The 25,223-nt window shown below is 41.6% G+C and overlaps 1 protein-coding gene across 1 annotated transcript in view; it reads right to left on the reverse strand.

The window, feature by feature from the left end:
* The window catches only part of LOC142428722 (hexokinase HKDC1-like), a 74,903-nt gene extending 49,680 nt beyond the window's left edge, over window positions 1-25,223 (reverse strand). Inside the window, exons 1-6 of the mRNA XM_075533504.1 lie at window positions 25,082-25,223; window positions 21,406-21,551; window positions 21,200-21,319; window positions 8,769-8,864; window positions 8,261-8,360; window positions 3,955-4,138 (exon numbers count right to left, since the gene is read on the reverse strand). Coding sequence (XP_075389619.1) covers window positions 3,955-4,138; window positions 8,261-8,360; window positions 8,769-8,864; window positions 21,200-21,319; window positions 21,406-21,551; window positions 25,082-25,223 — 788 coding nt within the window. The remainder of the gene's footprint in view (window positions 1-3,954; window positions 4,139-8,260; window positions 8,361-8,768; window positions 8,865-21,199; window positions 21,320-21,405; window positions 21,552-25,081) is intronic.

Raw genomic sequence — 25,223 nt, forward strand, 5'->3', positions numbered from 1 at the left:
AGCATAGCAGATCAGCAATTGGAACAAAGCCAACCCATAAAGCCCCTAGAGACCCCCAAATAGACTTTGGGCTAGGAGGGGCAGCCCCCAACTCTCCCAGGACCAGTGGGGAGATATTTATAAAGGCCAGTGGACAGACCTGGAACCATGTATTTTTTTCCTCTCCTTTTCTGTTTTCAACGTGCCGTTTTCTTATTGTTTGGACATTGCTATATAGGACAGGCATGGGAAGCAAGCTCAGGGAGAAAGCAATGGGGCCAATGGCCCCAGAGAGTCTTGGGGGAAGAAGTGGGGAGGAGGGTGAAAGGCGTGTCAAGAAAACAACGCCACAGACAGGAGAACAACCAGGGAACTAAAACCAACATCCAGGAGGGTGTTGCAGAGATCCTGTGGGTATTACAGCAGCGCCAATCTAGCTGAGAGGAAGTCCTAAGAGGTAGAAGAAGGGAGAATGTGATGGTGGGCAGGAAGCAGCAAATGGAAACAGAGGAAAGCTCTAAGAAGCAAAGCTATAGATAAAGTTTTAACACAGGTGTGTACTTACTGTATATAAATACATGAATCCATAAAAATAGAGGTATTGGCCTATGCACATATATTTATAAGGTACTACACTGAGACTGTGAATGGGCCTTGGGCCTCAGCTCATAACTCCTCTCAATACAAGAACATTTTGTGCTAACAAAATGGCATTTTGTGATACTCTTCCCCCACCCCACCTCACCCTCGACGCGACAGCTGAAGACAAAATAGGTTCATAAGCAGATGTGGGGAAGACAGTGGATGGTGCTCAGCTATTAAAAGATACAGCGTCTGGGGTCTGAAAGGCCTGAAGTTAAACAAGCGGCCATCCAACAATGAAGCACCAAGCCCACAGGGAAGAAGCACAGCAGCTGGTGCGATCATTACGTGTCATCAGGACCAGCAACAGGCATCAGAAGATTTATAACAAACAACAAACAAACAAACAAGAATGAGTTGGTGAAAATGAGGGGGATCAGAGTGGAGACCCAAAGCCCAGCTGTAGACAATGGAACATCCCCCCACAGTGGGGTCGCAGGTAAGGGATTAGTCAATCAAGGTGCAGTAGAGCACTGATGGATAACACAATATACCTCTGATCCCTTGAGGCTTCCTCACCCCCCACTATCATGACCCCAGTGCTGCTTCCCACTGTGGACTGGACCAGAATGTACATAGGGATAGACAAGAGATAAAGCCCACAACACACGGAACCCAGGAACAGGAATGGGAATAGAGATACCAAAAGGGTAGTGGGAAGGTGGTGGGTGGGGAGACAGTGGGTACCAATCACAATGAATGGCACATAACTACACACACTCCTCCAGGGGGAAGAGCAACAGAAACCACTGGGAAGGGAGACAACGGTTGGCGTTAAATATGAAAATAATAACCATCTATAATCTATCAAGGGGCCATGGGGGTGGGGTGGGGAATAGGAGCTGATCCCAAGGGCTCAACAGAAAGTCAATGTCTAGAAAAGAACGATGAGAATATATATACTAATATGTCTGATAAATTGATGTATGGATTGTAACAAGAGTTGTAAAAGCCCCAATACAATGATCTTAAAAGAAAAATAATATAGAAAAATAAACACAGTAGGTACCTCGTAGTCAAAGCATTGAAAACTAAATATAAAACCCAAGAAGAAAGAAAGAACATTAAGGGCTGTAAATATAAATCCTTATATGTAAATACACATTAATTTTTAAAGCAAAACACACTAACTTTTTCCTGGGTACAAAATTAAATAAATTTTTTATTCTTCAAGCCTGATATGATGCAAAATCATAGATGATCTTTTTCATAATTAATTTCATCACAGACACACACACACACACACACACACGTATACACCAAAGCCATAGACCATCAAGGAAACTAAAGAAATCTAAAGAACTCAGAAATTCAGTCTGTATTTTGTGGAACAGACTATTTTTAAGTGAATAAAGACAGATACTTGCTTTACAAGCCTCCAATTCTAATGTTGAATAATGTCTGGGAGATGTTTAAGGCATTTATTCATCAGGCTCCTTGGCACAACAGTTGATGCCAAGGTTGAGACTGGGAAAGTACCAGATGAGCTTGGAACCTCTTGGCTCCAAATAAGGAATACTTGACCCGAAATAGGAAAAAAAATACATAATCAATTAAATAGAAAAATCCATGCATCCATACTAACATAAGCAAATGGTGAAGATAAGAAAGCTTTTTTAAAACAGAATATCACTTCCCAAATATAAGCCATCTAACTGAGAAACAACAAAGCCCACATGGAAGCAGCACACCAGCCTGTGAGATCATGAGGTGTTGAAGGGATCAGGTATCAGTTATCAAAGGCCAAAACCACCATAACATTGTGAATGAAGGAGAGTGCAGAGTGGGAACCCAGGGCCCATCTGTGGACAATTGGACATCCCCTTGCAGAAGGGCTGTGGGGAGGAGACAAAGGAGTCAGGGTGCAGTGTAGCAATAATGAAACATACATTTTTTCCCTCTAGTTCTTGAATGCTTCCTCACTCCCACCATCATGATCCCAATTCTACCTTACAAATCCGGCTGGATTGGGAGAGGTACACTGGTACAGATAGGAACTGGAAACACAGGGAATCCAGAAGAGATGAACCCATCAGGTCCAGTAGATGAGAGTGACAATACTAGGAGGGTGGAGTGAAGGTGAGGATGATGGGGGAACAGATTACAAGGATCTATATATAACCTCCTCCGTGGGGGGATGGACAGTGGTGAAGTGAGTCAAGGGAGACATTGGACCATGTAAGATGTGACAAAATAATAATAATTTATAAATTATCAATGGTTCATGGGAGAGGAGGGAGAGGAGATGGAGGGGAAAATGAGGAGCTGATACCAAGGGCTCAAGTAGAAAGCAAATGTTTTGAGAATGATGAGGGCAACGAATGTACAAATGTGCTTGACACAATGGATGTATGTGTGGATTGTGATAAGAGTTGTACAAGCCCCCAGGAAATTATTTGATTATTAATAAAAAGGAATGATGGACTTAAGAATTTAATGAGTGCTAAAATGAGTGTATGGCAAGTTGATAAGGAACAAGAGATTTTCATGTTCCAAAACTTGCCCTCACTGCACACTTATTCATTGTAAAGAGGCCAATAATAATTTTATGATCATAAAACCTACTGGTTGTCCCTTCACCAAGTAAACCCAGTTAATGGCAAACAGACAGTATGTGCACCCAAAAGGACACACTATGTCCTTTTGTTATTCTATGTCATTCTATGTTATTCCTCAAAAGAAAGAAAAAGAGAAGTGTATTACCTAAAGGGAATCAAAATAAAACATAAGATAAACCCAAATAGAGACACACTGTGTAAAGTAAATGGTCTGTATTGTTTAAGGCCATGAAAAACGTAGATAAGCTAAGGAACTGTTTAAATTAAAAGGAGGTTAAAGAGACATGGAGGCAAAATGCAACCTGTAACCCTGGATTAGGACATCGTTTTTCTTTTTGTGCTATAGAACATTAACGGGCAACAAGTGAATTTTGAATAAAGTCTACATATTAAAGTCCATATATTAGAAGTGGTAAGTGGGAGTAATGGAAACCCAAAGCATGAGGCATTCAGCTGAGTCCTACCTACTTCCTCAGCCCCCTCACTTGTCTAATCCGAGACTCCTTGTCTGAAAGCTCTAAGAAGGCAGGACCCAGGCGACCTCACTCACAGCCATTTTTCCAGTGCTCCAAAAATACTGATGGAATTGGAATTAGGGTATGATCTAAGGGAAATCATTCCATTACCTTATATGTTAATTGCAAGCCTTGCCTTGTAATCTAATTGTGGTGGATAATGGTCACAACCAAAGAGCCTCCTAGGTGACGTGGTGGTGTGCTGAATAAATTGTTATTTCCTGGGGACAATGCCCAGAGTATGACAGTCCAGTACTTACAGTTGCTTTCCTGGGTGGAGAGAGCCCAGGTCCAGCTCCCTGTCAAACTCAGTGCGGATGTCTTCCAGAACCCCATCATCCCCAAAGGCTCCCCACTCTGTGTTGATGCACATCTTTCCTTCATCGCCTTCCACCAGGTCAATGTTGCTCATGTCCTCCATATAACATGCATTGGTGCCATTACCTGAACAAAGGATCAGAAATCATATGCAAAGAAGAAAGGGCTCCTGGCTGGGCAAAACCAGAGTACAACATTGGTTTACAACAGATTTATTCTGTAACCATGGACCATGGCTCTGATAGGATTAAATTTATTGACTTGCATAGAAATAATCGTGAAATCAAATGGCAAAATGACAGTGTGAAGTTTCCGACTTAAAACAATCTGACTTGTAGACTTTAACTATTGCAACAGGGTGGTGAAACAACAAAATTTATAAGAAAAGATTGATGGATACGAGTGCACACAGAATTAATTATTAAAGATGCAATAAAGGAAGATGAACTGGAAGAATTTTTAGGAGAATATAATGAATTTATTCTAATATTTTGTATTCTGGCATTGTCTACCACATTTTTAGAAAATAATTTAAGGAACCCCCTAAAGGATCATCCTACTATATATATATGGAACAGTATATATGCCATGTTCAATACCTTACTAGCATGCTAAAGCCTCTGTGATGTGTTACCTAGAATAATATGAGATATTGTTTTTCTAGTGACAAATATCTCACAATAATCTTATAAACTTTTAATAATTTTTAAAAATTACAGTGAGATTACAAAATGAGCAATTAAACCATGAGTGATATTTTTCAGTATGTGGGTGAAAAGCTAGTTAAAATTAAGAACTCTTAAAAAAAGAACTCTTAATAATACATTTGGAAACACATGAAACAACGTGAGGAAAATAATTTCATCTAAAGTGATAGCATATCAGAAATAGTTGCCTTGTTCTCAAATTCTAATGAGTTTGAACTTAAGGTGAAGGCCATGTTACATTTGAAAAGCATTTGGAAAATCTATAAAAGGGTAATATTGAAAGTGCAACAAAGGAAATCAATTCAGGAAATATACATGTTTCAAAGGATCATGTTGATGAAATGGAATTTTGAGAAATTAAGTTGAAGTCAAATGACTACTGCTAGTATTGACTCTATATAGCTTTGGCAATGTACAGGAGTTGACAAAGAGTTATTAATCATGCATATATTAAACACTTGTAATAACACTAGGGTGGGTATTAAAGTACTAATATTTCATGTCTTTATGTATTAATTATGGTAGCACACTGTATTCCTAGAAATTCCTATCAATTTTACATGACTGTTATAAAACTACTCACTGCAAGGTCAACAGTTCAAAAGCACCAGCAGCCCTTCAGGAGGAAGATCAGGCTTTCTACTCTTGTAAAGAGTTAACGTCTCAGAAAACCCACAATGCAGTTCTAACTTGTCTAATGGGTACTAGGAGTCGGAATCAACTCAAGGGCAGCAAGCTCGGTTTAGATATTTATTAAGTGTTTGTTGTGACAGGTCACCTACATCAAAGTTAAGTTTGGTTTCAGTGCTTTTTACAGCATTGAGAGTTCTCTATTAAAAATGCTTTACATCTTTGACTTAATATTTATATGCAATACTGTTTTTAATAAATAGCTTTTAAGTTTGAGTTGTTAAAATACTTTTTACATTATGTTTTCTTTTTATTGAAATATTTTGATGTAATGATGAGGGCAATGAATGTACAGATGTACATGACACAATGGTTGGATGTATGGATTGTGATAAGAGTTGTATGAGCCCCCAATAAAATGATTTTTTTAATGATTTAAAATTATTTATATGCAATACTATTCTTACAGTGATTCAGGACTGCAACAAATCATGGTATATTTTTTTAAGCGTGAGTCTTTAAAAACACTTTTTATATTATGTTTATTTGTTATTGAAATATTTTGAGGTAATGATGAGGGCAATGAATGTACAAATGTGCTTTACACAATTGAAGTATTGTGATAAGAGTTGTATGAGTCCCTAATAAAATGATTTTAAAAATTTGAGGCGGTGATTAAAATTGAATAACATTGCCATTTCAGATTTAATTATAGTGAATGCATAGAAAGAAATAATTTAATATTTCTACTTTCAAAACTAATTATAAAATCTTGAGGTTAACAAAATTTGAATTAATATATAAAATGCAATATTATTGGTAATAAAGAATGAATTTGGTAGTTGTATTTCTTCAAAATAAATTGCTTCATATTATCTACTTTTATAATGTAAATATGAGATTACAAAGGGAGATGAGTTACCTTAACCTAATATACCCTTTTCCTAAGCCCCAAATCCTTATTTCAATCCTTTCCCTAAACTACTTAGCTTCCTTTCTAGTTGATACTAAATACATTCTTTACTGATGGCCTTCCATAAACTGTCCCTAGCACAGTTACAACCTTTTCTTTGGCAGACATTAACTATCACTTCAGAAAGCAATATTCCACTGTTGAAATACTAAGTCACTCCAATGAAATAACTCAAAGACTTTATAATATAATACTGAAAGACCTGGAATCAGCTGCAAATGAGCACCAGGAATCTTCTTGGGATGGTGGAAATGATCTGACCTAAGATTGTGGCAATGGTTACAAAATGCTACATATTTATTTTTTTAATCACTGAATTATACACCTAGAATTAGACAATTTCTGTGCCTCACTGTTGCTGGTATGAGATGACGTGGAGTCAGGCCAACTCATAGCACCCCTATGTACAACACTGCCTGGCCCTGGGCGAGCATCACATCGTTTTTCCTGACTAGAGCGGTTTTTAAAAAGCAGCTGAGTATCTTTCCCGGGCTAATAGTCAAATCAGAGGACTTGAAAGACTACCAGAAGAACTAAGAAGTCTAGAAAAGCAGTGTTTAATATAAGAAATGGTAAAAACTTTTCTCAGCGAGGGTGACACAATCAGGTATGACACCCAGTCTGTGTGCCACCAGACTGACGCAGTGGGCAGTAGCTGGATGGCAGGCTGTGTGGGGCTCCTGGATGCAAGAAGGCAGAGGGAGCGGACCAGGTTTAAAGATCCTGCCCTTGGGGAAAGTCAGGCTGAGGGGGATGATGTTAGAATTTGAGAAATGGCCATTCCAAAAACCATAGTGGGAAAGGAATGAGAAGGAGAAGGGAATATTCAATTTGGTTTCATTGTATCCCAAATGGAGCCCCTCCTTGCCAGGTGCGATCACCCCTGGAACCAAGGCTCCACCCCTGCCTCCCTGGCCCAAGACCACATCACATCTCACCTGGACGGTACAATTGTCTCTCTAAGGGTCTACCTGCTTCCAGTCACCTTTAATAAGCAATTCTCCACAGAGCAATTAAAATGATCTTTTGATCGCTTCTCAGCCTTTTGACTCTGATCAAGTGTAGTAAAAATGAGCTTTTGAAAATGCACATCTGTGTTTAACATCATTTGTCTTTAAGGAAATGCAAATCAAAGCCACAGGAGATAATACTTCACCTCCACTGGGATTATAAAAATTCAACAACTACCCTCCTAAACAAAGCAAAACAAAACAAAAAAACCTTGAAAGTAAGAATGTGGAGAAGGTGAAGCCCTGATCTATTAGTGGAGGAATATAAAATGATGCAGTCACTGTGAAGGATTAGATGGGAAATTATTGATTTTGCCAGCATGATCATTTTAAAAAGCACATGTTGTTTATCCTTCCCCAAGGTCTTCAGTGGCTGTCTGACTGCTGCAGAGGCAAAGCCAATGATCTTACTGTGACTCTTGCCCCTTGCCTGATGCCATAGACTTCCTATTTCCTCTCTTCTCTGCAACTCCACATGGCTTTCTACGTTCAACACGGAGGCTCCTTAAAACCTCCAACAAGTCACCACTTAGAGAGGCCTTCCTTCCCTGGCTGCATCCCTGGGCTCACTCACTCCCTTGCTCACTCAAGGGCACCCAGCTTAATGTCCTATACCACAGCCAACACCGCCTGGCATCAGCTTGTTGGTTTAGTAGGTTTTTACTTCCATACCCTTGATGAAGACACGGACTCCTGTAAACTCACCACTGTGTCCCAACACAGCATAGGACCTAGCCTACAACAAGCACTAGTTTAATAATAAATGTATTATATTTCCATCTTCCTACATAGCTGCCCCTAAAGAAAGTATCCCACACACACCCCACACCCCACTTTCCCAGCTGCATCAATTCATTCTGAGTTTGCTGAGACTAAGATCCAAACAGTCCTAGTTCTCCCACTCCCAAAAAGCAAGTCAAATAGTTACCAATGATAACTCCGATTTCACATTGAGGATTATTGTAGGCGCACGCCATCAGGGTCCCCACTGTGTCATTGACCAAGGTGATGAACTCCAACTCCATGTCCTGTCAGAACACAAGTCCCAGGGAGCATCAGTGGGTGGAAGGGCAGAGGAAGCTAAAGCAGTGGCAGTGATTGGTTCAGACAGTAATTAAATGTTGCTTGCTGGGTCTACCCTGGGGGGAACCAGGTCTTTCTGACGACCAAATGCCCTCCAGACCAGGCCAGTGTTGGGGAGACAGAATAGCAGATTAGGGGCTGAAGGGGGAACATATGTGTCTCCTTATTGTGCCTCTTTGCAATGAAAATATGGGAGCCCACCCCCAGGACCCAAGCCTCTTGTTTGGGGAACTCTGGGAAGACAAGGCAAGTCTCCACTACAGTGAGACCTTGCCTAAGACTGAGCCCTTCTACCGTTCCTTCTTCCAGGGCAGGCACAGCATCCCACAGCCCAGGCAAGGCGCATGACTCACCGAGTGTTTCTGCATGGCGTTCCATAGGTGACTCACTACATCTGTGTCCTGAACTGCCCGAGTCTTAAATGTCTTGGTCCACGAAAGCAGGACCCCCTGTGGGAAGAGGTCAATCCAAGTGAAAACGAGAAAGGTCTCCGCTGTGAACATTGTTACTGTGACTCCTGTCAGGTTGGTCTTAATTAATTGCATCCTTATCCAGGACAAAACAAAATGGCTGCTCCATCCCTCAGAGCCAATCATGCGAAGGATTCTCATTGACCGATTTTTGAAGGAGAATAAGGGCTTTTCTTCCTAATCTTAATGTTAAACTCTGCTGTTAAAAAGAAATCTTTTAACATTACTGAAGGATGGGTGAATGGTGGTTGGCCATGGGGTTCTCTGGTGCTGCAAATTCCAATCCATTTTAATTCCATTAGGGAAAGAAGTGTCTGTGCTATGTTATTGAGGCAGGATTAATACTGGGTGTGTTTTGAGTTCATTGTTTTGGCCAGAAAAGCACATTAAACCATCAAGAGAAAAAATCAGAGATGGAGAAGAGAGATGCTAAGCCACATGAAAATCAATCAGGAGCAAGGAGCTTTTCCAACCAGCAGAGGGAGAAAAATGCTCTCAATGAGACGCAGAACCCTGAATCGGGACTTGTAGCCCCCACACAGTGAGTAAATGAATTTGATGGCTAACACCCCCCAGTTGAGGCATTTCTGTGACAGCAACACCAGATAATCAGATCTCTTGCTCAGGTTCCACTCCAGAACCACCACTGTCCCATGTGACATGCTGCAGGAATGTCATCCTCACACCACAAACAACCCCCTCCCTGCCCTTCTCTCCTCTAAGCGAAGCACCACAATTACGGATACTTTTCTCTTCAGAGATCATTTACATATCAGAGGACTTCAAAAGTTTGTGGGAAAATTGCATGATCTTTTAATTCTATTTTTCTATGAACTTTTTGAAGCCTTCTCATATCTACCACTCTCATCTGAGTAGTTATAAAGATTATACATGATGGCTAAAGGAGCAATCACTGAGGTGTTAGGACACTTGGATTAATGAAACATTGCACAAGTTATCGAATCTTTCTGAATACTAGTTTATTCATCTGTAAAATGGAACTATCACTTCAGTACCATTTACAGGAATGAAGACATCTGGTGTATTTAAAAAAACAAACTAAAACAAACACTGCCATCAAGTCAATTCTGACTAATGGTGACTCTGTAGGACAGGGTGAACTGCCCTGAGACCGTACTTCTTTGCAGGAGTAGAAAGTCTCATATACTCTGGGTGGTTTGGAACTGAATATCCACTATACCCGTGTGCAGAATAAATGGTTTGCTTGTCCCATAAAACAAGACTAATATGGTGTCATCTATTTTTTACTTCTATATACATGATTTATTTGAAATGTGATTTGTTGTACATCCTAAAAATGAAATTAGAGAAGATTTCCAACTGCATAAATCACTATCATCTTAGGAAAGTAATGTGTGCGGTGGGGGTGGGGTGGGGGTGAAGTTTCAAAAAAAAACATACTTTGGTTTCTATCACATGTATTTTTAGGTTTTCCAAAGGACAAAGGATGACCAAAAACTTTCCAATATTAGAAGACCTATATTTTATTCTTACATCCTCAAAAAGCTCTGGAAGACTGAAGAGTTTCTCTCCTTCTTTGCAAACATAAGCCTCTCTCCTCTGTGAGCCAACCTATGTCCAGTGAGGAAGTGTTTCTCACATCCTTACATTCATATTTCTCCATGTGAAGTTTTGGTTCCTGGAGAAGGAACAAATGTTTCCAAAATTGTTAATACACAAACCTTCTTTGAAATGGGTTATTATGTGTTGAGAGGGATAAAGTTTGACAAAACGTTTCCCTATACTGTGCATTCTTTTCTGCTGAGTGAGGTGTGTGGACCAACTATAGGCTTTCACACATTCTTCACCTTCCTAAGGCCTTTCTCTCCAGTGTGAAGTTCTAGTACTGACAGGTGACTAAAAGCATGCCCAAATTCCCAAGACTTAAAAGGACCCCCCTCCCTATGTCTTCTTTTGTTTACTGAGATATGAGGACTGAATAAAGGTTTCCACATATTCTTTACATCCTTAAGGTTTCTCTTCACTGTGAATTATCTTACGTTTAGTGAGTGCTACAGGGTAAACAAAGGTTTTCCCACATTCTTTGCATTTATAAGGCTTCTCCCCACTCTGTTTCTTTTTGTGTTCACTGAGGTGTGAAGACTGCCTGAAGACTTTCCCACATATTTTACACACATAAGGTCTCTCTCCACTGTGAGTTCTTAAATGTTTAGTTAGAGCTGACCCTGGATAAAACATTTCCCCACATTCCTTACATTCATAATGTCTCTCTCCACTATGAGTTTTCATATGTACACTTAGAATCGAGGGATGTCCAAAGGCTTTCCCACATTCCATACATTGATAAGGCCGCTTTCCACTGTGAGCTGTCATGTGTCTAGTGAGATATGACCTTGAATAAAACATTTTCCCACATTCTTGACATTCATGACTCTTCCTATTTTGAGTTTTTATAGATCTATTTAACATTGGGGGAATTTCTAAAGGCTTTTCCACATTCTGTACATTCACAAGGTTTATCTCCACTGTGAGTTCCCATGTGTTTATTTAGAACTAAGGGAAAAATGAAGGGTTTCCCATATTCTTTACATTTATAGGACATCTTCCTGCAATGTGTTCTTTTATGACCAATGAACGGTAAGGACTGGGTAAAGGTTTCCCACATTATTCACATATATAAGGCCTCTCATCATTTTGAGTCCCTATACATTTAGTAAGGGGCAAGGAACTACTACAGAGTTTACCACAGTGCATAAAGTTACAGTTTCACTCTAGTAAATGTTTTTGAATGGGACTTTAGGCAGCAGGGACTACTGAAGTTTTTGCCACATTCTTTATACTGGTAAGGTCTGGATCCAGTGTCAGTTCTGACCTCATGATTAAATGTACCATCTTCACAAAAGTTCAAAGGATTTATGCTTGGGGTTTCTTTAAGACTAGTAAGATTTGCAGCCCAGTAAAAACATTGCCCATATGGGTCAACTTTTTAAATATTTCTTTATCTTCTTCACTCGCATACAGGTTCTCTACCCACTTTTTCTCAAAGACGTTTGTTTCTTGGTTGTGGTGGTGATGCTCACTGTTACAAAAATTCACATATTCCGCGTAATGTGAACAACCAACAGTCATTCTTCATGAATCACATATTATATGTTCAACAAACATCTTGTATCCATTGTTATCCAATTTGAGAGACTGACTCAATAGTGTGAAGTTAAAATATAAAAGTAAACAGAAAGGAAATTTGATGAGGAACAAGACACAAGGCACCTGAATCAAGGTTCCTGATGATTTGTACCATCACATTCTTGTACAATTTCCTCTGAGAAAAATCCAGCAAAACCCACTCTTCCTGGGTAAAGTTCATGGTCACATCCTCAAACACCACTGAATCCATTTCTTGTCTGGTTTCTTTATGTCGAATTGAAAGTCCTCTCTGAACCCCTGAAGTCACTTAAGTAGGAAGGATGGCAGTGGAAGCCAGGCCACCACACTCTCTGAAGACAGATGAATGTTTAATCCACATGGCCAGTCAGAGCTTTTGAAATTTGTACTTCTGCATGGATGTGCAGGATGATTGCCTTTGGTACCCAGCTGTGGAGTCTGGATTAGTTCTCTGTGTGGCATGGCTGGGACCTCTTGGCACACAAAGACACAGGTGCAACCTCTCCTCCACGGTGGGGTCAGGCCAGCGGGGTGTGGGCAGGAGGGTGGGAATGCGGCTCACTTAGAAGAGCTAGAACCAGGGGCTCTGGACACAGCTTGCCCACAGGAAATCCCGATGTCCAGGAGCAGACCAGGGCAGACACAGAGGCAGGGACTGAGCACCAGAGCAGCACCCTTCAGGCCCACTGGGCCCTCCCGTGCCACAACTTGTCAACATGGTGTTTATCTTGTAGGAACCCCTTGAGAACTTAATTTCAACTTAGAAAATTGGTTTTAGTTTTTTAAAGCAGTTTTCTTGATATAATATTCACATATAATATACTTCCATAGTTAAATAACTTTTAATTGTATATACATTTGTACATACATCGTTGCAATCACTTCCAATGCTTCCTCTCCCTCCAATATTCATTGTTTGCTCCCAAAATACCTTTACCATTCCCACCCCAAACCCCCAAATACGCAATACATCATTACATCAGTTATTGTCTCTATGCATTTGCTTCTTTTGTGTTTCACACTGGGAAACCCAACAGAAACAATAAAAATCAAAATGAGACAGAAAAAAATAATACTCTAAAGATAAAAATAAAGAAGAAGAAAGAAAAGACCACCAAAAATATTTTAAAAGCCAGAGAAGAAATATCTATCGTGGAACAGGTGAGAAATATTTGAGCCTAGAGATAATTCAGGTTGGGTCAAGAGAGAGGTCAACTGACCAAGTATCGTATTATATCATGGTTCAATCCACCATAATCAATTTTACAATATTCTCTGTCTGATAGCAAAGCTGTTCTAGTCCCTCACCTGTGATTAGAGGGGATCTACCAGAGGCTTCATCTGACTAGGTTCTCTGCAGATGGATTTTGGGCTCCCACTGTCCTCGATAGCCTTATAAAAATTGGGGGTTCACAATTTAAGCTCTGATACTTTTCCCTTCATCATATTTGGATTTTCTTAAGTGTCATTTTTGGATCACACAGGCTGGTGTGCTTCTTCTTTGTGGACTTAGTTGACACCGCACTTAAATGGCTGCTTGTTTGAACATCGACTTCAAGACCCCAGACGCTATTGCAATTGATAGCCGGGCACCATCTGCTTCCTTCAGCACACTATGCTGTAACACCTTTATCTGCAGTGATATCTTCATGAAGACAAGTATCCAGCAGGACCATGTTCTAACTGTTCTTGGGTTGGGGCTATAATTATGTGGGAGTCCAGTATTCATCTGCTTGTCGACAGGTTAGGAATGACTCTGTTTACTTTGGCAGTCATATTATAACAAAAACAAAAGCCAACAACAACAACAACAACAAAACAAACAAATAAGAACAAGAACAAAAAAAAGCAGAAAAATAAAACCAAAGAAACAAAAGAAAATATTGTCAGTCATCCGCCTAGGTTATCAGGTGATTTCATTGATAACATCAATAATTTATCCAATGACACAGAGTTAAAGATATTGTTGATCTGAGGAGTTTGTGTCAGCACAGTCCAACAGTGAGCTGCAACCCATGAGTTATTGCTTTGTACAGATTGATTTCTTAAATGATTGAGCTCTGTTTATACTGAGCACAGGGATTGATGCTAAGGGACATTTTCCTGTATCATTTCTTACAAGTGAAGATCCTTGCCTATCAGATTAAAGCCTGTCATATTAATGTAAGGGGAGAACCAAGGTATTAAATATATGGTGGTTCTGGGTCCCCTTTCATTGAACACCCACTAAGCCAGTGGTCCCTCCCAGGGTCCAATGGCCACCCTTTCCATCATCTTGGGGTGTCCATCTTTTGCTTTCTCTCCCATCAGAGTATATCAGTCCTTCAGAGCATTTAAATCCAAGTATACCAATAATTTTAATGTAGGTTCCCCCCCACAATAAGACCTTTTATTTGTTAACATTAAGTCTGAATTTTACACAGATGCTTGAACTGGTGGCTCATAGCCATCAGCTTGTTCCACTTTTGCACCTGTCTCTTCTCCAGGCCTTTCTCCAGAACTGCCACCTTCACCATGAAGCTCCATGAGTCTTCCCAATTCAAACTTGGGCTTTTTCAGCATCGTTACCTTTCTGACAAACACATCATGGAGAGGATAAATAGACTGGCAAGCCTTTTCTGTGTCTTTCCCAATGCTGTCTGGAATCAGTTTATTGACCACTCCTTTCAAGTAATTTATCTGCACCTCTCGGGTCATGATTGTCATCATTTTCTTTCGGATTTGGCAGACCTGCTGGTGCTGAGCATAAGAGGTCTTCCGAATCTGATTATTGCAAATTTTGGTAAAACCAACACAGAACAGACAAAGCAGATACCCAGGGGTAGTCTTGACATCAACATGAGCTTCTATCACGGTCTGCCATTTTTGGACCATGAAGAACATCTAGTCAAGAGATCCATCCCAGAGAAGTTAGTCAGGCAGTTTTGCCCTGAACATCCTCAGTAATTAACTTAAATTTTGTGAAGGTAACCTCATCATTCTACAGATCAGCAAGGCCCACTTCAAAAACTCGACCCTTGAGGCCATAAGATGCAATTTTGGTTCCTTGAGTCCTGGTGACTAGTGTTTTCCCAATATTTCTCATATTGAACATAGCTGGTGCTTTCACATCACACCAATCTTTCTTAGAAAATGCATCAACCACTTTCATCTTAGCTTCTTTGTGCCAACTTTTGTAAGGCGCGCGTTCTTGCCATCTGCCATGGTGCCGTGGCAGAGAGGCAAAAGGCAGTTTCTTTACTCGAGCTTTCATGCCGAATCCTGGTGTGGCCCTTGGGGAACACTGTGTTGACTGTTAAGGCCAGGGTCTGAGGTCATTATAGTGCTTCATCCATGGCATGGCTCACCGGGGATTCGATAGAAACATATTCATAGTGTCTATCCCAGAACATAGAATTAGATTTATTCTGCTTTTAGCTTCCCTACAATTACTGGTTAGCATCCCTTCCCATCAACCCACCATACCCACCAATAGAGACATCAGTGGCTCCTCTGAAATGTAGATGCTCCCCTCCCCTGGTCTTTACTCGATTTTCCCGTTCTCCTCTCATTCCTGTGGATTTGCCAGTCTCGCCTCAATGTTGTACAGCATCGGGTGGGTGGTCTTCTCCTTTCCCCCTTCTTAAAGGAGTGGCCCCAGCCAATGTGAGGTCTCCTCTTTTGAGGTGGTTCTTATGAAGTGCACATAAGGGGGGTGGTGTATGGTTCATGGCTGGTAGACAGATATTCTACCATTTGTTTGGGAATTAGTCTCTAAGATTTCTTAGGTTGTGTTTCTCCTTAGTAGTGGTCTCATACAACATCTATCCTTTTGTGACTGACTTCAATCAGGACAATGGTTTCCAGTCCTTCCATGTCATGTGGTGTTTCATGCTTTCATCACTGTTTTTCAGGGATGCCTAGCACTCCATTGTGTGTATGCACCATGGTTTCTTTATCCATTTTTCCACTGATGAGCATTTGGGCTACTTCCAGTTTGTTGCTATTGTGAACTGTGCTGCTGTAACATGGGAGAGCAGACATCCACTCATGTTGTGTCTCTTGTTTCTTTGGGGTATTTGCCTACTAGTGGTATTGCTGGATCATATTGGATTTCAATTCCCAGTTGCCTAAAGTGTCACCATATCATTTTCCATAGTGGGATATGTATTAACAAGTCCACCAACAGCATATAGGAGTTCCAGTCTCTCCACATCCTCTCCAGAATTGTTTTATTTTCTATTTTTTTAAAAATTGGGCTAGCCTTGTGGGTATAAAGTGGTATTTCACTGTGGTTTTAACTTGCATCTCCCTGATGGCTAGTGATCGTGAGCATTTTTCCATGTGTTTGTTAGCCATTTGTACTTCATTTTTTAGTGAACTGTCTGTTCATGTCTCCCTCCCCTTCACCCCATTTCTTAATTGGGTCATTTGCTATGTTCTTATTAAGCTGTTGCAGAGTTTGTATATTTTTACTAGACCCTTGTCCTATGTGTAGTTAGTAAAAAATGTTCCCAATCTGTGGGCTCTCATTTCCCTCTCCTTATGAAGTCTTGATGTGCTCTGTGATGTAATTTCATCATGTCCCAGTCATATATCTTATCTTCCACTGTGTTTTCCCCCTTTCATTTTATGCTGTAGTGCCCCACCCTAACAAATGGAGCTTTTTTCAGAGATATGTATTTAATTTTGTTTAACAAAATGACCTATCACTGTCAAAGTACCCTGTATGACACTTAATGCACTTGTCAACTCTGTGATTCCATTCTTAGAAACATTTTTCAGACCCATCGGTTTGGATGGCAGACAGCACCTCCCTTGTTTGTTTGTTTGTTTCTTCTTCACCTCTTCTACATCCTCAAATTGCTGTCCTTTCCTGTCCATCGGCATTCAAGGAACAAAATGAAGTTGCATGGAGTGACATCAGGTGAGGAAGATGTGTGGGGCACAAGTCAGGCCTTTTTTGTGTCTGCCACAAGTCAGGCCTTTTTTGTCACACACTGTTAAACCATCTTTTCAGAACCTCTAAATAGAAAGCTTGATTAACAGTCTGACCTGGTGGAAATAACTCCAAATGCACTATCCCCCTCATATTTGAAAAAAAAACAACAACCAAAAAAAGGGTATCATCTTGATCTTTGATTTCCTTTGATGGGATCTTGTTTGGGGTGGGGGTGGGGGGTGAGGTGTCGCTGGCATCTTCCATTGGCTCAATTATGCTTGCTTTCAGTGTTGTAAGAATAGCATCAGGTCTGGACACAAGTAGTGACCTTGAGGGTAAAAAGTCTGGATCATTTTGGAGCTGTTCTTGCAAAGCTGCCACTCGATGCTGTTTTTCCTGGTCAGTCAGAACCCAAGGCGCAAATGTCATAGCAACCCTTCTCATTGCCAAATCTTTCCATAAAATTCGCTGAGCCAAGTTCCAAGATAATCCAGATAACTTTCCCATCTCTTCAATGGTCCATGATTGGTTTTCAAACACAAGTGCACGAATTTTGTTGACATTTTCATTCATTCAGGAAGCTGAGGTACATCCAGAATGAGGTTTGTCGTCATACACGTGAGTTTTTCCCATAGTGCTGTCCTTGTGAGCTGTGCTCAAAATCCCAATAGTTTTTGCAGCATTTTTTCCAAACAGGAAACAAAATTTCACAGCTGAACCCTGTTCTCTTAAATTGGCCAACACAAAAATGAGGCTTGACCAAAACCGACTTACAAAAAAACCACTGTGACCAGAGATAATCTTCCCAGGTGATGTCACTGGATGCCCTAACTCAGAGCCAGTTGCTGGATTTTCACCCAGCCAGAAAAATGTGTACTAGAAAAGCTATGGCCGACTCTTGCTGGTCTCTTCCCCCCTCTCTCCTCGGCTCCCTCTCCCGTTTCCCTTTCCCCTTGTCCTCCTTCCCTTCCCCCTCTCACATGGACCACCAAGCGGGGCTGAGGTAAGCAATGCTACCATGAAATGTGTCTGACTCCATTACTTCTATCTCTCATGCTCTCGATGACTTAATATTATATATATCAACCGTTTTTAAAAAAAGGAAAGAAAAGAACAGCTATGTCCAGTGGAGCTTTTTTCTGTTTTCTTTTTCTTAAACTGAGTACCCCTCGTACTTAGTAGTATATGTATACCCTGCAATAAGACCCTTAAGTTTGTTCCAGCTTTCACATTGGTGATCCTGATATCTCTGGAGTTTACGTTTAGGTCTTTAGTCTACCTTCAGTTCATTTTTGAGCATTGGGAGAGTTATGACTCTTGGTTCATTCTTCTGTATAAGGAAATCCAGTGTCCAACAGGAAAATGGTTCTATATTTGCATTATTAATCATCTCCTTGTAAATAGTGTTCCCAAAAGCTTCATGCTTGAAATAATAAATAATCATAGACTTTTTTTAGAATGGGAGAAAACTTGAAGGGTAAGAGACTTGCTTAAGACAGAGTCCAGAGTGGCTGAGCCCCAATACTTGTCCTCGTGAAGGAAATACAGAAGAAATGGGTGCTACAGCAAAATGTGGGGGAAACAGTATATGGTTCTGGCTATCACTAGAATAGTGTCTGGGGTTTTAAAGACTAGTTTTCAAACAAGCAGGCCTCTAAGTGATTTGTCAACTAAACTCAGATGGAAGAAGCACACTAACATGTATGACCTAAGGATTATGATAATATAGTCCAAATCCAAAGGAGGGAATGGTATCAGAGCTTAAATTGTGAACTTTTGCTTTGCAGAAGGTTATGGATGACAGTGGAAGCCCAGAATCCATTTGCTGAAACTACACATAGACTAACTCTCCAATGACTTCTCTCTGACCATAACTGATGGATGGGAAAAACCTGGTTATCAGACAGAGAATATTATAAAGACAAGTATAGTAGATTACAATGACAAATCTGCCTTGAATGGTTAAAACCTTGTCATTTGATCTTCTTTGGATACACTTTGATCTTGATCTGATTTATAATATTTTCCGCTTTTTCCCCAAAATGGAGGTTTATCTCTGTTGTATTTTGTTGTTGTTGATATCCGCCTTGACTATTGTGTATTGTACCATGTTGGTCAGTATCTGAAACCTAGGATGGATGAGTCTATAGAGACAAAAACTAGCTAAGGGTTCCTGAGGGGTCTGGTAGAGGAGGTGACGGGGAGTGGGTTAGTGGGGAGCTGATATCAAGGTGGACACGAAGGAAAAAATGTTTTTAAACTGATTGTGGTAGTGATTGTACAACACTGCTTGAGCTGACTGAACTAGTGACTAGAATAATGTCTGGAGTATATCTTAATAAAATGATTAGGAAAAAATTAACAGAGTGGCTGAGACCAAGATGCCAAACTCCATGACCACACCTCCTCCAACTATCCCTTGAACTTTTAACAATGAAACCAAGACTGAGAGAGGAAGGCGATAGTTCCTGGACTCCTATGATTGAAGAACAGAGGCTAGCTTTTATGAAGAGGAACGTGGCCTGGGAACTGGAGGAAAGCTTATTAACAACTTGTGATGTGCACATGACTTGACCTTGTTTGATGAAAGCAAAGAGGACTAAAGCACTTGCTGCCTTCAGTTTGGAATACGTCTCTATGTAAACAAATACCTGCACAACTGCATCATGATAGAGAAAAGGTTGAAGTTGTCCAGGATCTTGTGTTGCTAGGATCCATAATTAATGCTCATGGAAGCAGCAGTAAGGAGATCAAAAGATCTGTTTGCATTAGGTAAATCTGCTACAGAAAACCCTTTTACAGTATTAAACAGCAAGGATATTTCTTTGAAGGCTAAGGTGTGCCTCACCCACGCCATGGTATTTTCGATGGCCTCTGACACACGTGAAAAAGTTTGGCATTGAAGAGAAAGGACTGAAGAATTGATGTATGTGAAATGCGGTACTAGAGAAGAATATGGACTTCCCATGGATGGCTAAAAGCAAATAAATCTGTCTTGGAAGAAGTATGGCCAGGGTGTTCCTTAGAGGTAAAGATGGGGAGACTCCGTCTCACGTATTTTGGACATGTTGTCAGGATAGACCAGTCCCTGGAGAAGGACATCTTGTTTGGTAAAGTAAAGGAGCAGCGAAGAAGAGGAAGGTCCTCAAGGAGATGGATTGAGACAGTGGCTGCAACAATGGGCTCAACTGTGGGAAAGATTGTGAGGATGGTGCAGGACTGGGCATTGCTTCATGTTGTTGTGCATAACGTCGCTATGGGTCAGAACTGACTTACTGGCACCTAAAAATAACAAAGATCCATAGATCTCTGATTCCTATCAGAATAACTGAATTTCTGCTTTTATAGCTTCACCTGATAGGAAAGTAAGAAATGAATAGTCTGGCCTAACCCCTCCCCTGCAAGAAATGCTATTAGGGACAAAGTAGGGACTCCAACAGGGTGATTTCAAGTTCATGTTTTGATTGTCAATTGGATGATACAACAGTATGCGCAATAAGAGATCAAGAGGTCTCGATTCTGAGCAGTAGTATCCTGGGGAGATTTGACCTCTAAGCATAATCCCCTGGCCCTAGAGAGCCCATGATCCTTTCCCATGCTCCCTTACTTATTTTCACAGATTGACGTAAGATCTGGTTCACCTTCCCCCTGTTTACAAATGAAAAGCTGAGACTCACAGAGATGAACTACCAGAGACCTACACCTGGAATTGGCATTACTGAGACCGTGGACACCTCATCTTTCAATAACTTTTATCTCAGGAACTCCATCTCAACCCCCCTCCTAAGAAATATTGGGGGTGAGATGCCCCGACCTTCCAGCTGTCATCCCAGGCAGCTATGTCAGTGGTTCTAAGTGTGGTCTCCATATAGCAGCTTCTGTATCACCTAGAAGTGGTTTGAAGGCAAATTTAGGGCTCCACACCAAACCTAATGATATAAAAACTGGCATAAGCCTTGAAGTCTGAGCTTTAACAAGCCCTGGCTAGGATTACCATGTACACACGGGCCTTGAGAACCACTGAACTATGTGCCCATTGAGCTTTGCCCATGTTGAGCATCAATTCAAGACACCTAGGTCCACAATGTCTCTGCCTCATATTTCACCTCATTATTTTTTTAAAAAGGCAAGAAACTGCTCTGGTTGCCCTGGGTCCCCTGTTCCCCCAAGGGCACAAGCTCACATCCTCCAAACCCAGACTTCACGTCCTACACATCTCCCTTACCCCCACCCCACACCAGCCTACCTCATTTAGTTTAGTCTGCCGGCAAGGAAACGGAAAAGTGAAGCCAAGGGGAAGTTTCTTCGGCTTCAAATCATGAGCCTCCATGAACTTGGCCAGACAGTCAGCAATGTACGCAAACAGCTGCAGAGAAGAGATAGCAAAGGACATGAGAAGAGGGACGGGTACTCGTCTGCCCAGGTGTCCCCACTTCACAGGAGCATGAGTACCTGGGAACCATTTCCTCGGGTGATTTTACTGGCCAGTGGGTACTCATTCTCCATCTGGATCTCAGGTTTCCCTTCTTCAGAGACTTGAACCTTCGATACTCGAACTTTGGTTTCTCCAAGTTCCACAACAAGAAGCTCTCTTTTTGCTACTGAAAACATAAAATACACAAAAGGACCGTTCATTAAGGGTCTATGATATGCCAAGCTCAACCAGCTGCTGTCGAGCATTGCAATGCGTGTGTCAGAGTATAAATGGTTTTCTATGTTTTGGAAATAGATCTCCCAGGTTTCCATTGAGGCACCTCTGGGTGAATTGAAGCCTCCAACCTTTTCATTAGCAACTGAACACACTAGACTGGCCGTAAAATAAATGTCATTAAACCTCCCAACCACCCTGTGTGCTTGGTGTCATGACCCCATTTCCTGAGACTCAAAGGAGGTGGTCATTTATGGAAGCAATTGCACTAAAGGACAGAGTCACGTGTGAGTCCAAGCCTGAGCCCTTCTCAGAGGACCCTGCTGTACGAGAGGAGTGCACTAGTGTGGAGAAGACGCAGTGACCTCCCTGTGAAAGTGACACTAGCAATGGGCTTTGAGGGTGAGGCAAATCCAGCCACAGCAAAGTGAAGAAAGCTACTCCTGCCAGGGAGGAATGTAGATAAAGGCATGAAAGAGAAGATCGAAAGAAGGGTGTGCAGTAAGAGAAACTGATCCCGAAACAGCTTAATCAGATAGGAGTAGAATGAGGGATGAAATCTACCAGAAGAACAGATATATTTGAATTATGGTATTTGCAAAAAATAGTTAATATACTATGTGTGGACAATAAAAAATTAATCAGTCTTACAAGAAGTATAACCTGAACTAACAACTACCCCCCTGGTTGGGAATAGTCCATCACAGTTCCTGTATTAAAAGACTGGGAGTAAATAAGGTTCAGACAGGTTACCCACTCTCTGGTAAGTTCATATAATATAAGGAGAAACTAATTACAGAAAAAATGAAGTCAGAGGATTTCTCTGAAAATTCTGTGTGCATTTCTGAAGCAGAGGCCTCAAGGGATTGTTGTATCCTTGTTTGATCTCGTAGAGTTGATCTCAAATAAACACCATGTGACAGAACAGAGCTTCCTCCATAGGATTTTCTGCTCTCCATAAGCGTTTCAGTGGCTAATCCCTCAGAAGTGGACAGTCTCTTCCTATTGAGCTCAGGCAACAATGGGCTCAGGCATAAACACCGATGGTGAGGACAGCTCACATCAGGCCATCTTTCTCTCTGTTGTACATGGGGACACAGTGAGTGCAAACCAACTCAATGGCAGCTGACAACAAGAGCAACACACATTTTCTAGGTTGTGATCTTTATAGAGCAAATAATCAAGTCTTTCTTATGTGGAGTCATTGAGTAGGATAGAACTGCCCACCTTTCAGTTAAGAGCAGAGTGTTTAACCGTTGTACTATCAGGGATCCTTCTCAAGGGATTAAGATAGTTTTATGTGTTAGTTTGTTAGTAAGGATGAAATTGCATCTCCTGCTCAGAAGTTCTCTGAAGAATTTAGGACATTTTAGGGAATTCAAAGCATTCCATCCACACGACCTCATCTGATCCTAACAACTCTGCAAGTCAGTGGGACAAACTGAGCACCACCCTTTTACTGGTCAGCACAGGAGCATGGACGGTCACAGAACTTCCAAGGGCACCTGGCTAAATAGGTCTTCAGGCCCAGCGCCTCACGCAACAAAATTGCTGGGGAGATACCTTCAACCAATTCACAACAATACACTGCTTTTTAATCCTGGTGAGATTTCCTGCATAATGAGAAGGTCTGAGGACAATGAAGAAAGGAGGTGGTGTCTCCTAACAAGTTTGAAAAACATTGTCCCTATGACTTCCAAGTCCTCCTCAAGCAGCCAGGGCGAGGAAAACACATCCTGCCCCTGCCACCTCCAGACTGCCAAAGGCCACGTTCCCTAGCTTCTGGGGACATGTCTTCTCCATGTCTGGAGACGGAGTCACAGCACAAGAAGCTAGGAGGACTTAGGTCTGTTGCTACCCCCACCCCTTCCTCTGTTGCTACCCCACTCTTCTTCCCTACGTGCCCCCTGCCAAACACAACCCATGAGCCAGAGAACAGGTATCGACCCCATGTCCTCTTCTCAATGGCCTGGAAGACACATCAAGAATAAGAGTCAGGTATTAGCCAAGATTTCAAAGAAGGACCATGTCTTCAAAGTTATGTTCCTTCAGGGTGGCGTACTAGCAGCCCACATCCCACCTTCCGGAGAAGGAATAAAGTCTTTCCCAGCACATCACAAGCCAGGGCCCTCCCATCAGCAAAACCAAGCTACCTTTGACCCACACGTTTCCTCAGAGGAGTCCAGAACCTCTCTGATCCAATAAAGGCTCCCAGAGGTTTTCCAAACTTGAGTCCTTGTTCCTGCAAGGGCCCCAACTCTTCCTCTGAAGTTTGGTTGGGGACTGAGACCCTGGTGCTCGATAAGCTCCTGGATCTACAGGGCTTTCATCTGGTTAACAGCGACAGGACTGCTACAGGGATTGTGCACGACTGTGAGTCCTTGGCAGCCAATATCTACAGTAGGTGCTCAGTAAATCTCAAACCCTTGCCCTCTTATGACTTATCCAGAGGTTAAGAATATGATAAATTCTCCTCTAGAGATTCTAGAAGAAATGCATCTCTTCCAACACCTTGATTTTAGTCTTCTAAGATCCATTTTGGATTCCTGGCCTCCAAAACTATCAGAGGATAAATTTGCGTCATTTTAAGTCACTAAGGCTGTGGTAATTTGTTATAGCAGTGATAGGAAATAAACATATAGGTCAACTGTCTCATTGTATAGATGGAGAAACTGAGGTTAAACATTTGACACAGAAGAGAGACAGGGCCACACCGAGAAGCCAGATCTCTTTAATTGCCATTTAATTCTCTTTGCTACATCATCCTTCATTTCACTATTTACTATCCATATGTAGAATCTAGATGCCTATGGCAAAATACCCTTTATTATTTATTAAACAAATACATGAGTTGATAATATGCATCAGACAGTCTACTAAGTAACCAGAACACTGAATGGGATATAGACCTGAACTCATGGGACTCCTGGTTGGGAGATTCATCCACAGACTTCAGGGTCATATTACTGACAAGCAGCTAGCAGGGTATGAGAATGGTTTTCAGGCGGAGACAGTAATTTCTGCATTGGGTAGAACTCACTGGGTGCTCTATTGGTGTAGTGGTTATGTTTTGAGCTATGATCCACATGGTTAGCAGTTTGAAACTATCAGCAGCTCTGAGTGAGAAAGACGAGACTTTCTTCTCAAAGACAGTTACAGTCTTGGAAACGTAGGGTGTCTCTATGAGTCAGCATTGACTTGATGGCAGTGAGTTTTGAGTTGAGAATGCTCCAGAAGGTGAGGAAACAGAATGTGTGATCCTGGTGTGCAGAGAAAACGCATGATGCATCTGTCTGGGGAACCCAGAGGTGTTCAGTACAGGAGAGTGGGAAGGTGGAGTTCAGTACAGGAGGGGAAAGGTAGAGTGGAGAAAAACCTGGAGTGGTAAGCCAGAGTCTGGGACTAAAGGTCAGGTACCCACCAGCCAGGAGGAACTACAGGGACCAGGGGTGGGGTCCCTGCAGCCCCAGCTCCACTCACCTGAACCATCTGGAATGGGCCTAACAAAGGTGGGCAGCATCTTCACTGAGGCTGTGGGGTTGGTGTCCTTCCGCAGGCCCTTCTCCATCTCGGCCTTGAACCGTGCCATGATGTCCAAGAGGACCTCATCAGAGAGCCGCAT

The sequence above is a fragment of the Tenrec ecaudatus genome, chromosome 16, assembly GCF_050624435.1.
Source record: "Tenrec ecaudatus isolate mTenEca1 chromosome 16, mTenEca1.hap1, whole genome shotgun sequence".
NCBI lineage: Eukaryota > Metazoa > Chordata > Mammalia > Afrosoricida > Tenrecidae > Tenrec > Tenrec ecaudatus.